The 14,574-nt window shown below is 36.3% G+C and overlaps 1 protein-coding gene across 5 annotated transcripts in view; it reads right to left on the bottom strand.

Annotated features, from left to right (window-relative positions):
* The window catches only part of BRCA2 (BRCA2 DNA repair associated), a 37,669-nt gene that overhangs the window by 14,596 nt on the left and 8,499 nt on the right, over positions 1-14,574 (bottom strand). For 4 of the 5 annotated variants that reach the window (XM_065051352.1, XM_065051366.1, XM_065051385.1 and 1 more), the window contains 7 exons: positions 12,748-13,932; positions 6,970-11,745; positions 5,698-5,790; positions 4,180-4,249; positions 3,362-3,783; positions 2,450-2,640; positions 1,647-1,834 (listed from right to left, as the gene is read on the bottom strand). In XM_065051352.1, coding sequence (XP_064907424.1) covers positions 1,647-1,834; positions 2,450-2,640; positions 3,362-3,783; positions 4,180-4,249; positions 5,698-5,790; positions 6,970-11,745; positions 12,748-13,932 — 6,925 coding nt within the window. The remainder of the gene's footprint in view (positions 1-1,646; positions 1,835-2,449; positions 2,641-3,361; positions 3,784-4,179; positions 4,250-5,697; positions 5,791-6,969; positions 11,746-12,747; positions 13,933-14,574) is intronic. The other variant, XM_065051377.1, reaches the window with a different exon arrangement.

Below are 14,574 nucleotides of genomic sequence, written 5' to 3'. Positions count from 1 at the left end.
TTGTGAGGGACTATGCAGTTCAAGAGTTAAAGACAGAATTCAGTTCAAGATTAAGATCTTAAATACAGATGACTAAATGAGGGTATACATCTTTTAGCCGATGGAGATTCAGTTAATATACATAAAGGGATAAAAAGACTGATTCATCTGACCAACCAGTAGGTATGTATTCTCAATCACATACTTTAATATATAACAAATCCAGAAAAGATACAAGAACTGAAGGCAACCTCTTGGGGAACAAGCTCTACAAATTGCTGAGAGGCTATCTGGAATTTCAGGGTCAGATCAATGCTGCCACCCAGAGCAGGTTCTGACACCAAAACCATTGTGGCTATTCTGGGATATTTAGCAGTGTGTTGGTGGTTTCCCTTTTCTGTTTCTGAAAAACAAATGTGGGGAAAGCCATATATCTGATGGCATGACCACAGAATCAGGAGCACCTCTGAAAACTATTAAGACAAGCTGCCACAGGAACAAGAAGCTGGACTGCCTAAAAAGGCCAATATCTGGCACACCTAGGCATAAGATGTATTGCGCAAATATTTTAATACCTTTTCTATTCACAGGAAAATCGTGTGAAATCAATCAAGACTACCTCCAACATTGCAAATACACTGATCCAGAGCTGGATGCATTCACAGAGTCACAGAACGGCTGGGGTTAGAAGTGACCTCTGGAGAACATACAGTCCAACCCCTTGCTAAAGCAGGTTCACCAGAGCAGATCACACAGGAATGTGTCCAGGTGGGTTTTGAATGTCTCCAGAGAAGGAGACTCCACAACCTCTCTGAGCAGCAGTTCCAGTGGTCTGGCACCCTCAAAGTAAATAAGTTTTTCCTTATATTCGGATGGAACCTCCTGTGCTTCAGTCTGTGCCTGTTGCCCTCATCCTATCATTGGGCACCACTGAAAGGAGTTTGGCCCCATCCTCTTGACACCCACCCTTGAGATATTTATAAACATTGATGAGATCCCCTCTCAGCCTTCTCTTCTCCAGGCTGAAGAGACCCAGCTCTCTCAGTCTCTCCTCATAAAAGACTAGGCCTCTAATCACCTTTGTAGCCTGCCGCTATGAATTCATTGTTGAACAGATTCATTATTAAATGAATCTGAGTTTTACTACTGAAGTCTTGGCTTCCTTCAAATCATACATCAGCTTCAAAAAAACTACTAACAAACTTATTTTCGATTCTGTCCTGCTGAAGAATCCCTAGGCGCCTCCCCAATCAATGTTCTTTCCCACCAAGCAGCTTCAGAGCCCAACAGAAATAAATCCTTTTATAACTGAAAAAGAACCCCAAAAAACTATTAATGCTAATGAAACAAATTTGTAAAGTGCTGAATTAACAGAAAACAGTAATAATTTTCTTGACTATTTACACTGTTGAAAAATCCCCAGAAACCTTCTAAATTGACGTTGTATGGCTTCCTTAGTGATCAGCGAAGATCACTAACATTAATCTACATAGTAAGTTTACAATTCTACAATATTTTTATTTACACTCACAGACGTATACTAAAAATGCACAGTAAAAAAGTACTCAGAGGCTTTAAAAGATCACTGTGTTGGGTTTATTCTAGGGGATAAGAGAATCACTAAGTAATAAATAGCATATTTGTCTCAAGTTCATAAGTAACAGTACCTGTAAAACTCCTTTTTTCCAGCTTTCCCCTCATCTGTAGGTATCAGCCATCCCCCATCAGCAAGTTGCATCCCATTTCCAGCTAATAAATACTCCTTGCCAAAAAAGTCTTCGATGAGAAACTGGAAAGATTCTGCATTTGTGCTGTTAATTTGTAGGCAATGTTTTGAAACACCGTATGTGTAAAGCTGCAAAAAATTAGATGGAAGAAGACAAAACAATGACAATATAGTAGGAATTCAGCTGAGAGTTTCTTTATCTAATAAATTCAGATAGAATATTTCCTTGAGGTTGAGACAGCTTTCATCTGACTTTGTAATTTCATATGTAATCCAAGGAGAATGGAGGAATTCTCAACAGTTATTTTAGCAGTAGAACTGCATCATAACGTGCTTTAACATAGTTTTTAAAAATTCAATAAGCTCTGTACTCTTACTGTACCAAAAGCAAGATGCTTTTGATCTAGACTTAGCTTAAATTTTAACTGTCTTATCTTAAAACAGCTCTTCATATGGGTTACAAGTCAATAGCAATTGTAATCGGTGAATTTTCTTCCTTGTTTGATGCTTCTAGTGTTTGATCATAACACTACAGAGACATTTATGACCCTTATTATTTGGAATAATCTGAAGGACTGTGGATATGCAAAGCTGCTTAAAAACTGTAGCAACAGTATAACAGCTACTGTAAATACTTATCTCAAAACGGAATTATGTATCAATTCAAAAGCTACTGAGTTTTTGTTTGCTTGTCTTAAGTAACAGATCCTGGGAAAGATGCACAGTAAAAAGGTATCAATTTACCTCTTCTGTAGAATAAAAACCAGGAGATTTCTCTTCCACTGCAGTTTTCAGAGAGATTCTATTCCTCGCAGATGTTTTAATGACATAAAGACTGCCTGGCTGTGAGCTAATATTTTGCCTGTATTTCTTTTTAATTCTCATTTCCTGCAGATCTCTGGCACAGCGGAGATTTGTCAGCATCTGGACCATAGCTGCAAAGAAAAATGTCCCCAAAACATCAAAACCTTTTCATGGCATATATTGATTTAAGATAAATAATCACACTACAAAAGCAGATTCAGAGAAGTGTATTTTCTAAGTCACTCTTCAGATTTTCAGAAACTGCAACAATCTAAATATTCCAAGTTTAATGAATTTTAAAATGAAGTGTTTACTGAAGGCATTTGAATATTTATATGAAATGAATGATATGAAATGAATAGGAATATGTAAGTCCCCGAACTAAAATCCACATATTTTTCTCAGACTGAACTTGTCTTCATAGAAAATGCAAAATGAACACAAATCAGTTGATGATGACTACAAAGTCTGTAATTCTGAGATTTTGATCTGTAAATATTCTGCAAATGCTCCTGCGCCTGTTCAAATATACACAAGTGCTTCTGAAAAAGTCCAGATGATTTGACTGCAATAGTTATAGAAATGATACACACTGCAACATTTAAGAGAGCTTAGAAGGCATAAGCCCACATACGAAATAAAGTCAAACAGCTCAGAATTTAAACGCGGCCTCTTTGCAAATGACACTATCACTCATTTATATGGTTCAGCCTACATTTTAATTGGGGGACAAAAAGCGTAAAAAGAAGCCTCTTTTTATTTAAAAAAGAAGTAGGACAGAATACGCAATACCCTTAAAAGTTCAATTCTGACAGTACTCAGAGTAGGTAAGTGATCAAAATCTGAATATACCTAAGTCACCATTTTCCACGTCAGTGTCTGCTGCATGCTGGATGCAAGACTGGTGGTCCTGAGGTTCAGCAACACTTTCTTGAGTTGTGACCTGATTTAATTCCATCTCTTCAGTCACATTTTTTCTGATTGGTGAGTCACATATTCTGCTGCTGCTGCCTTGTTCACTGGCAGAAAATGTCAGCTTGGTTTTGAAGGGTGGAATAAAAGTTTTAACAGCTTTGCCAGATTTGTACAAACTTCTTGTTTCTTCACTCTCTTTTGCTGGGGCCTTACATGGAGTAGAAAAGCCAGCAGTACCATTTGAAGATTGTCTCAGTGCACAGTGCTGAAAAATGGCAGGTTTAGATTTGAATCCTTTGAAGTCTTGATCTGGTACAGTAAGGGTAGGATTCTTGACTTCTTGTCGTTCTTTAGTAGCTCTACAGAGATGAAAACATTTAAACATACAGGTTTCAGCTTCCCGACAAAAATATTTGCCAGGATTTTGATATTCTTTGTTTAGTAATACAACTTTCAACACTATGTCAATAAAAAGACAAAATATCAGTCTTTGACATTTTAAAAACTTAATACTTATTTTCAATCTATTGAGAAAAAGAGAGATACAAGCATAAAATTTGTTTAGCATCTCACTGGTCTACTGCAGCAATGTGTGTTATATAGTAATGTAATATGTTTATTTTGGAATAAAATTATTAGTCTTTTATAAAGTTGGATAGCAAATTATTACCCTATGTTTTTTAAAAGTTACAAGAGCTTGTGAGGTTTTAAGAAACTGCATTAGAAGAATTCCAAATATATTATCAATTTCTCACCCAAAAGGTTGACAAGTTATGGGTTTTAAAGGAACATGGTACATAAATTTTCTTCTGTCTTTGAAAATGCCTGTAAGATAATTAGAAAAAAAGTTTGAAAAGGTACATTACATGGATGGATAGTTACAGCACATGTTTCGTATATATTATTGTAAATATATAAAACAGTTTTCAGAGTGGATTTAAACAGTTTTCCTCTTTTTCCCCTCCCCCACAATAAAATCTTTTTACACAAACATCTTCACACTAGTTGCAAGTAGATCTAAAGGGTAAGGGACCATAATGCTGAACTCTCAAAAGTTCCTATTTCTGAGCCTGCAACATGTTTTTAGGCTCCTGAAAGGGAAATGTTTCTCATATATTTAATTCTAGGTAGACTCACCATTCCATTTAGAACTCTCTTAGCTTTTTATTTTTAACTATTTTTTAAAAGCTACAACATAAAAAGGCAAATTTGCACAAACTCCTCCTCCCTTCATTGAAGGACATACTTATCTTGAAATTATCAACGTAAGTAAATCAGGTTTCCCTGGAATTTAACCTCATTTGTGCTATTGCCTTAGGCTGCAAAGAGGAAGTTTTATACAAGTAGTCATATGTACAAGATGCCATGTTCTAGAAGTCAAAGGCAAGACTGTACTGGAGATTAGACCTGTTTTCAGTTGTTCCACCAAACAACAACACTGTTCAGATCCTGCTGCAGGGTTTACACATTTATATGTGAAGGGTATAAAATTATTCTCTGGCAGCAACTTACAAATTCCATTTAAAACTTTCTTTAAATCACGGGTTTTGTGCTTAGAACAGATTTAGGAACCAATTAAATGGTGAAACCAACATATTTGATGAATCCTGCTACTGAATTCTAGGTGAGAGCATGCAGTGATTAGAAGAAGTTCCTTAAAGAAAACAGCTTAACCTATAACCAAAAGCCATAGCCAAAAATCCCATTATCCTAATACCCTAATTACTAACCAGCTTCACATCAAGCATCAACTCCAACTCTAAAACTTTGATTTCACTTTCATAAGCCTCTGTATTACTGACTCAAAATATTAAAACCATCTGTAATGTAGACACCTATCAATAAGTATATTCTTCACAAATTATTACATGATGAAATTACCAATACCTTCTTGTTTTCCTGTGGATACGGTTTTAAATTGAGAAATTACAGATCAATAAAATATATTCTTCCTGGTGAGACTAAAATTTGGGAGATTTAAGATTGTGAGAAACTGGATGAATTCCTACTGAGTTCAAAGTTAAACCAGAGTTCTTGCAGAAGTAGTACATTGTCATATATTTGGATTCTAGACAATAACACATACCATTAATCATGTGATTTCAAGTCAGCAGAGATATTATCATAGCAGCTTCCCTGAATTTCCATGACTATATAGATAAAAGAAGCAGTTAAGCAATCTTATTATATGTTAGTTTATTTGAAAACGAAGAATTCTAAAGATAAGAACTGACATCAGGTTACTGCTTAGAGCATAAGAATACAAAAATTACCATCAGGGGTGCTTTTTGAAGCTTTCAAAGATCTGGAGAGATTCTTTGTTCTGTTAAATTCAAGCAGTAGCTGTCTTTTAACTGGAGGTTCTCCTGGGATAAAAACACAGACTTTTAAAAAACTGATCTTTTTAAGTTCAGTTTCTTACCAATACTGTCTACCTTAACTATAATTTCCAAACAAAACATTCAAGAAGTCAGAGCAAGCAGGTTTTCAGATCACATGCCTGTATTAAATGGCCTTTTTGAACAGAGAGCAACATCACAATTTGCAAGTTTCTTCTGTACAGAACAACTGTATTTTGTGTTACCAAGAATGACTTTGAAACTCCATATAATGAGGCCTTTTGCAGAATCTTCTGTGGTCAGTAGTTCTGCTCTGTCCAAATCAGAATCTGTGACCCTTAAGTTAGCAAACATACAGACAGGCTGCCTTAGAAAGAGCACCAGTGGATTTCAGCAGCACAGCTCACTCCCATCTTTTTTTTTGTACTTTTAGTCATCAGAATCCCTAAAGAATTCTAAAAATGCATGTAACACAACTTCTAGAGAAGCTGTAACAGAGGATATGGTTCAACTGTGACACAATTGTTTCAAGTTGGACTAACAGACTCCTATCTGCCTTTCCATGACTACCCAAACTTTCCTGCACCAACTGCCCGGCCTTTGTACCTGAACTTATGCCGCCAGGTAGCGACTCTGTTGCAATCTACCTTTCCATAAATAGTTTTCAGGCAGCTCAGGTCTCTGAACAGCTCTGGGTGACTGTGCAAGCATTAAGTACCAACACTTCAGCCCTGTGACAGATCAGTTTTAGATTGTAATCAGCTGTGCTTTTAGACCAACAACTATTTTTCATATCAGATTAGCAATCTCAGCACAAACGAAACCATGTTTACACCTATGAGGCACGAAAAGGTGAAAATAGAGATACTACTACTCATTTTTCAATGAAACATTAGATTCCTGCAAAGCAAAAAAAAGTCTGCTCCGGGAGAAAAGCAGCAGTAGCTTTCTTCCATAACTTCATGATAAATCAGCAAAACCTGCACACCTTCAGAATTACAAATCACAAGTTTAGCTTGTAATGTGCATTTAAGGCTAGAGAGAGTAGATGAACTATCATCTGCAGCAAGAATTTTTGTCATTAGCACTTAAGAGAAAGAACTTCAATTTTTATATGACCTAAGTATCACTGTGATGTGCAAAAACCACCCAAAGAACCGACCGTACAGAAATATGGAATTGAACATACACAAGAAAAAGACCTACCAAATGAGTTTTTGTCTTCAAAGTGCCTCTTCCCAAAGGTCTTACTTTGAAAGTTTTTATCCAGTCTGCCACTGAAGGACTGTGAAGCTTCAATCTGAACTCCAGAATCAGAACTATCATCTTCCATAAAAGCTCTTGCACTTTCTACAGCCTCCATTTCCAAGTAATTTCTTGGAGTTTGGAGAAGATTAGTATTTATTTCTGCTCTAGCAGTATCATTGCATGAAATTGCTTCAGAATCTGTTTTCATTCCCAGATTCAGCTGTCCTTTTCCAGAAGACCTAGTCTCCTCTTGCTGAAAGCTGTTTTTAAATGATGTTAACTGCTCATTTTTCTTACTATGTGGTATGTACTCAGGTATTTTGACATGGTGGCTGCTTGGAAGAGACTTCATTTCCTCAGCATAAATGCTTTTTAAGTTAAAATCTTCATTGCAGCTTTTTTCAATTTTGGATTCTGAGATCACTTCATCAGTTGAAGATTCTGCATGTTGACCACTTTCATTAATTGAACTAAGTCGATCTGTAATGCCAAGTTCACTTCTTAGAAAGTCAGATTCTTTTAAAATTGCCTTTGCTTTTTGATAGGCATTTTTAGAGACCGTTACCTGCTTTCCACTTGCAGTGCTGAACCCAAAACCAGGATCTGAAATCAATTCAGTGCTGGCATTTTCTTCCTCTTTTGGCAATACCACCTGCATTTTCCTAGGAACTACGTCAGTGTGCATTTCAGACTCTTCAACAGCTTCCTCAACTAAAAATGGTTCTTGTTGATGTGATGAATGATTACTTTCCATTTCAGAAAAGAGCTGTCTAGCTTTCCTAAGTGACTCTTCAGATAGTTGTACAGGCTTACCACTTGCTGTACTAAAAAACCCAAGATTGCTTGTAGAAGAATTTGGCTGATTTATCTGCTTATCTGGAACAGGCAAGTGCCTTAAAAGCTTAACATTCTGTTCAAAGTGTCGCCTCTGAGAATTTGGAACAGACTTTGAGTCTACACATGTGTTTGTATCTTGGTGACCATTGTCACTAGCACTTGCATTGACTTTAATAACATGGGATGAAGCTGAATTAATCTCTTCACTTCTTGTGGCACTTAAAAAATTAACAGAATTAGGACACTTGGCATGAATCACCCAAGATGAATTTCCAGCAATTTCTGCTTGATCAGTTCTTGATTTAGTCTCAATTTCATATTTTACTGATTCACTGCAGTTTTCTTGAAACATTTGTCTGACTCTTGCTAATGCACTTTCCGAAACAGAAACCCTTTTACCTTTTGCTGTACTAAACACAATTTGTTTGGTATAATCCTTTTGATTTTCAACCTTAAGTGACGTTTCTTTTAAGCTGGTTAAATTAGTTTCATGTTCAGGAGGACTGACTAGTGCCCGGCTTTCGCAAGCATTAACGATGGTGTCTGTGAAGCAGTTTGTATCAGCACAAGGTTTATTTAGATGTTCTAACTCAAACTCACTGTCACAGTTCAAATGTGAAGAGCTACTTTCTGAAGTTAATAGGAGAGATTGATTATTGTTACTATCCTCAACAAATGAAGTATTTTTTATATCTCCTGGAACAGAATTATCTGCAAGGTCATTTGATACCTTCATTAAATGCAGAGATGCAGCAGAGTGCACAGGAAAATCGTGCGTGATTTCTGCGTCATCCCTCTTTTTTGCTGAGTATTTCCTCTCTCTCTCAGCAAACAGTTTTCCACCTTCAGACAAATGAGTTCCATTTAAAGCATCGCTCTCCTGTCTCAGAAAGGATTCTAATTCTGGCTTTCCAGGTCTGACGTCAGCTTTTTTATGTGCATATGAAGCTACTGAACTTCTTTTACAATCTTCACCTAGATTAACAAATGTATCAACTTTAACAGTATCAAGAATCACAGTATGTTTAACGGGACTGCTCTCCACTGTCTGCTTAAATTGATCTCCTGGTTCTTTGGGAACAAGTTTTTTATCAAAACCAAGTTTTTCTGGATCACATTGAGCAATGCTTTCAACACACAAGTCTTTGACACAGTTTTTACCACATTTCTTTTTCTTTAAGGGGTTCTCAAAACTGTCACAATGTTTCTTTGCTAAATCAACATTTTCTGCAAAAAACTGTTCAGCTTTAGCCAAAAATCCATCAGCAATTGTTATTTTCTTGCCAGTAGCAGTATGAAAATCAGTCAGATAACTCTCCTTCACTTCATTTTTTTCAACATTCACCTCTTGCTCAAAAGGTATTTGATTATGATGATAAGAACCCAATTTTATTCCACTTTCATTCACTAACAGGATCTTTTCATGGGTGGTGTCTTCTGCTTCCATATTTGTACTATTTGTCTTTTGTTTGTCACAGTTCTCTAAAACATTTACATCTCTTTCTCCACATTGCACATTGAGTAAGTGTAGTGCATTATCCAAAGCTACATGAGAAATGGAGACATCGCCACCAGCTGGAGTTTGACATTTTTGTGACGAGGGTTCATTTTCCTGCTTTACGCCTTCTTTCCAATTAGAAGAGAGGTTTTCCATTTCATCTGATAAACTACATTCTTCCGCGGTTGTAATAGCATTTCCTGGACATGTTACATCTAATGAGTCTTCTTGCAAACTACCTTCAACTTGGCAATCTCCTTCACTGAAAAATTGTTTGGAAGTTCTAAGATTCTGGTTATGCTTTTTAATAGACAATAGACCGTTGACAATAGTGCTAGTACTATCATAATTTTCAGTATTATTTGTTGATATTGTTCTCTCATTTTCCGTATTTTCTTTAAATGGTGTACTAGTATTTTTTTCCTGGGCATGGTGGGCAACGGAATCCATGTGGGAAACAGCATCCATGCTTTTGAAACCTGAAACACGAACTATTTTTTTGTTTTCTTTTGTCATACATCTGACAAAATTGCAGTTAGAAGACATATGCCCATTTGAACTGTGACATGCAGTACTAGTTTCAGAAGATTGAAGCAAATAGTTATCATCATCCAAGTCCCTGAAGAGCTCTGCAGACCTCTTCAAAGCTGCCTTAGAAACACTTATTTTTTTACCTCCAGCTGAAGTAAAGCCTACGAAACTAGAAAAGCCGTCCTGTTTAGCTACTGGAAAGCTCTCATCAGACATTCTACTTCCATTTCTGTCTGAGTTAGTAAAAGTAACCTTTTTGTCATTTTTATGGAAAACCACTCCACTGTCTCCTTTGTATTCCACCACATGAGTGTCTTCATTTGTGTCTTCCTGCTTAGTACAATACTTATCATTTTTTACTTGATTTTCAGATATAAAAGTGCTACAAAAATCAGCATCTTCCCTTGTTTCAGAAATATTTTCCACATTCTTTGCTCCATGTGTTCCCACACTTCTAAACTGTTGAAAGGCCTGACTTTGTATCATGTTACTTTGCTTTCTAAACTGTGTAAATTCAAACTGACTACCTGTTTCTTCCAGGATACTAGAAAGTTCAGCAATTTCAGCTTCTTGGCTTGCTGTCAAGGTTTGATTTTTTTCTTGCAAGGATTGTTGACTTCTAGGAAAGCTTTTACACAAGCCAGCTTTATGTGGAATTAACTGTGTATGCCCGGGCTCAAGAGAATTTGTTTGTGAATCTAAAGAATCAGATAAATTATTGCTCGACTTGCTTTCTGAATCTGAGAAAAACAGATTATCCTTTTTAACTTGATTTGAAAAGTTTCTGACTCTTTCCATGGAATAGGCTTCAAAACATTCATTTTCAATATCTCTGAACAGCATTTTGCCTTTTGCTAAACTGACTTCAGAGAATTTAATCTGTTTATTTGAAGCAGTCTGAAAACCACCAAAGCCCAGATTGAAACTACATGCATTAAGATTTCCCGATGGTTTCCCTTTATACTTCAGGTTCTCATTTGGCTTTTTGCTGGAATACATAGGTGCTACTTGCTTATTGTCTTCAGAAATTACTTCATTTAAAGAACTATCACCTATACAATCTAACAATTCTTTAGCAGTCTCTACAGGTACATTACTGACAGCAGCTGCTTGAGCACGTCCATTGTTTTCAGCTGACTTTGGCTCTTCGTTATTGGCTACAACTTCTGAAAAGGCAGCTGCATCTGTTTTCTCCCCTTGTTTCAATCCAATATTATCATTTTCTGAGGAGTTTATTCCCAAAGGTCCAAGTACTTCTCTACAGTCAACTACAGACCGCTGGTCTGTCGCACGCCTTTTATCAGTTGATATTTTATTGTGGCAATCACTGCTGAGTCCATTTATGCCGAAGCTGATCTGACTCAAAGTGTTATTGAAACCGTCATTTGTCCCAGACATAGTGTCATGGTGCGTATCACTCAAACGTTCGTTATTCCTTGAAGACCACACAAGTTCTTCTTTCAGGTTCTGAGGTACAGTAGCTCCAACATTCACATTAGCACTCATGTACTTATCCTCCTTGCCTTTCTCTAAGCAACAGCTTTTGAGGAGCAATCTGGAATGCTTTCTTGCCATTAGTCGTGCTGAAGTTAGAACTTTACGTTTAATATTTGAAATTAGTTCACTATTTAAAGAATTTGTTGTGTCTTCTTTCTGAGTATTAGATAATTGTAAGCATTTTAATAATGTAGCAGATTGGTCTTCTCTGGCATTTTCCCCCAAATCTCTCAGGTCTTGTTGCTTCGGCCTATTGTTGAACAAATTGTCAGAGGAGTTATCCAATGTATCCATTTTTAAAGTACAAGTGCTGAAATTCTTTTCCCTGACATTCGATTGCAAACACTTTCTCTCTGAAAGAAGCAAGCAGTCTACAAGAAAAGACATTACAGAAAGAAACAATGTTAATAAAGTAGTTCTCAGTTATTCAAACAAATATAAATTCAGATTTTAATAAATTTTTGGCCCATAAGATGATCTCTACACATGCTTAACACTGGTACCATAAATATCGCTTTTGTTTTCATGAGAACACCTTAAATGGATCTGTAATTTTGTCAATCTAATCACGTTCTAGTAGCCAGAAACAAGTGAGTAGCCTGCAGTTAATGCTATCAGTTAAAAAAAAAAATTTAGTCATCATGAAATTTGAAGAGATTTGAAGAGATGGGCTTCCATTCCTTGTGTCTCAACATAAGGACTTGTTTCAAACTTTAAAGAGAAGTACTTTGACTCCTAATATTAATCACAGAATCATTTCGGTTGCAAGAGACCCTCAGGATCATCGAGTCCAACCATGATCTAACTCTGGCACTAAACCATGTCCCTAAGAACCTCATCTAAAAACTTTTTAAACACCTCCAGGGACTAGTTCTTCTAGCAAGAACAACAGTTTTTAAATACAGGAGTATGTGGTTGTTTTCATTATGTAATTTTTTTTTTTTTTTGTCCTTCTGGAAGAAACAGATGTACAATCCTAAAACTAATTTTACAAGAATAACAGTACAACTTTCCCATTCTTTATGACCTTTTATAAGTTCTCAACTCACACAAGATGGCCCTTGACACTATGGATGCCTAAACGGCATTGACATATAATTATGCTTGTCAATTAGAATAGTGGTTCAAGGTGGAAGTTTCTATTCCAGAAACTAATCTGAGACTAAACCAGTAAGGTAGCACCAGACCACTTGAAAACAATGCTATTCTGTCAATATTATTATAACAGACCAATTCCGTATCTTGATTCCCATTTGCAGAGTTACTTTATCACAAACACAAGATTTTGCATTTTTTTTATCAGAAACATTTACATAAAAGGCTCTTAATAAATAAAGAATCCTCCACAAATGAAGAAAAGCTTAATAATATACCTTGATCATCAACACTGGCCACACGACAGCCTTTAAATTCACATGAATCAGATTCCGAATGAGGTAATATAGGATGAGCAGGTGATTCAGAGGTTACTTCTTTCTGTATTTTTTCTTCCTGATACAGTAAAGTATTATTTATTGCATAAATAAATCTCTTGGATCTCTTTCTCAAGCTGGATAACACATTCAGGCTTTTAAAACTAGACTTCGTAGGAGTATTTCCACTATTTAATAAATGTAGGTCATTGCAATTATCAGGAGATGTAGCACTACATACAAGTGGGTGAGACAGAACATCAGCTACCACAGATTTGGAAGTTGCTTTTAAACATTTGGAAAAGCTGCCATTGTAGACTACAGAATACTCCGTGACATTTGTACTTTCAATTAAAAAGGAATTACAGTTTAAGAAGCTCATTTTGGAAACCTCATCTGCACATCCTTTTACTAACTTTGGATCTTGAACACTCACAGACACAGATTTCACTGGAGTTATTTCCCATGTTTGGTTGTTTTCAGAATTTTGCACATCATAGCACTTTTCTGACAAATTGGCACTCAACAGCTTTTGTGCTTTTATGAAGCCTGAAGTATTCAGTAAAGATGTTTCAACAGCATCATCCTTGGTCACCAGCACTGACTTATCTCCTAAATTTTTCTCTCTACAGAAGTCAGACGATGGAGAACTGCATAGAGATGTTTCCAAGTGAGTTACATCAAGATCAGATAAGCTCAGTTGAGACCACTGGCTTGATGAAGATGGCACGGCTTCTTTCATAGGCTTCTCATTCTCAGCTGACACATATGTTCTATAATCTTGCACATCTCCTGTGATGGTAAGTGACTCCAGTTCCTTTTCATGTCCTACTGGACAGCTATCTTTAACAGCCCCCGTATCTTCATCAATGTTTTGGAGTAAAGAATCATTCATTTCAATAGGGAGGCTATTTTCAGTCTGGCTTGTTGTTTTCAAGTCATGTGAAATGCCAGCCTTTCTTCTAACAGACTGCTCACAAGGAACATCCCCCTTTCCTTGTGCTTTATCTGTGTTTATTTCACATTTCTCTACTACATCCAGAGCACGTGGCATCAGCAGAAGGGTTCCATTGGAATTAGCAGGCATGTTGAATGTGTCCTCAAAGCTATTCATCTCACCAAATAAGGCATCTAACATCTCCGACTCTATACAGTTTAGAAAAGATGGGGAGAGGAAAAGAAGTAAAAAATTAAGTTTTAGGAAATAAGTAAGTAACAGCATTGTGTTTTTATAGGTAAATACAGCTTTCAATTTTACGATAATTAGCTTTACCCAACAGTGAGTTTGGAAAGATAAATCTGCATGTCTTTAAAGAAGTTTGTTCGTTCTCCAACAGCAGCTGTTAGACAAGATAAGAGGCAAAGGACATCCATGCAGATGTCCTGCCCTCCTGAGGACTGTGGCGATCAAGCAGGTTTCCAAGATGAAACCTATTTGTCTCAGAATAATATTTTTTTTAATCTATAGACAGGACAATGAGTAGAAAATGTTACAAGATAAAAAAAAAAAAAATTTATACCAGATGGTAGGAACCAGACCCCTTAAGAAGCTGCCTATTTTTGTCTATAACTGGCAGCTAAGGAAACTGTTAGTTCAGGATGATTCTAGTAAGCTATCTTTCACTTTGATACAAAATATTATAGTGTCTGGAAGGTTTTAGAAAATATTCTCATTTTCTTAAATTATTAGGAAGCTTTTAACAAGTTTCAAGTGATTGGCACAAACAATAGAAAAATAATGAGAATATTTTGTTTGTGTAGAGAAACAATATGCAGTGGGGAAAAAAT

The sequence above is a fragment of the Columba livia genome, chromosome 1 (assembly GCF_036013475.1).
Source record: "Columba livia isolate bColLiv1 breed racing homer chromosome 1, bColLiv1.pat.W.v2, whole genome shotgun sequence".
Classification (NCBI taxonomy): domain Eukaryota; kingdom Metazoa; phylum Chordata; class Aves; order Columbiformes; family Columbidae; genus Columba; species Columba livia.
This window is presented reverse-complemented; position numbering and strand designations above follow the sequence as displayed.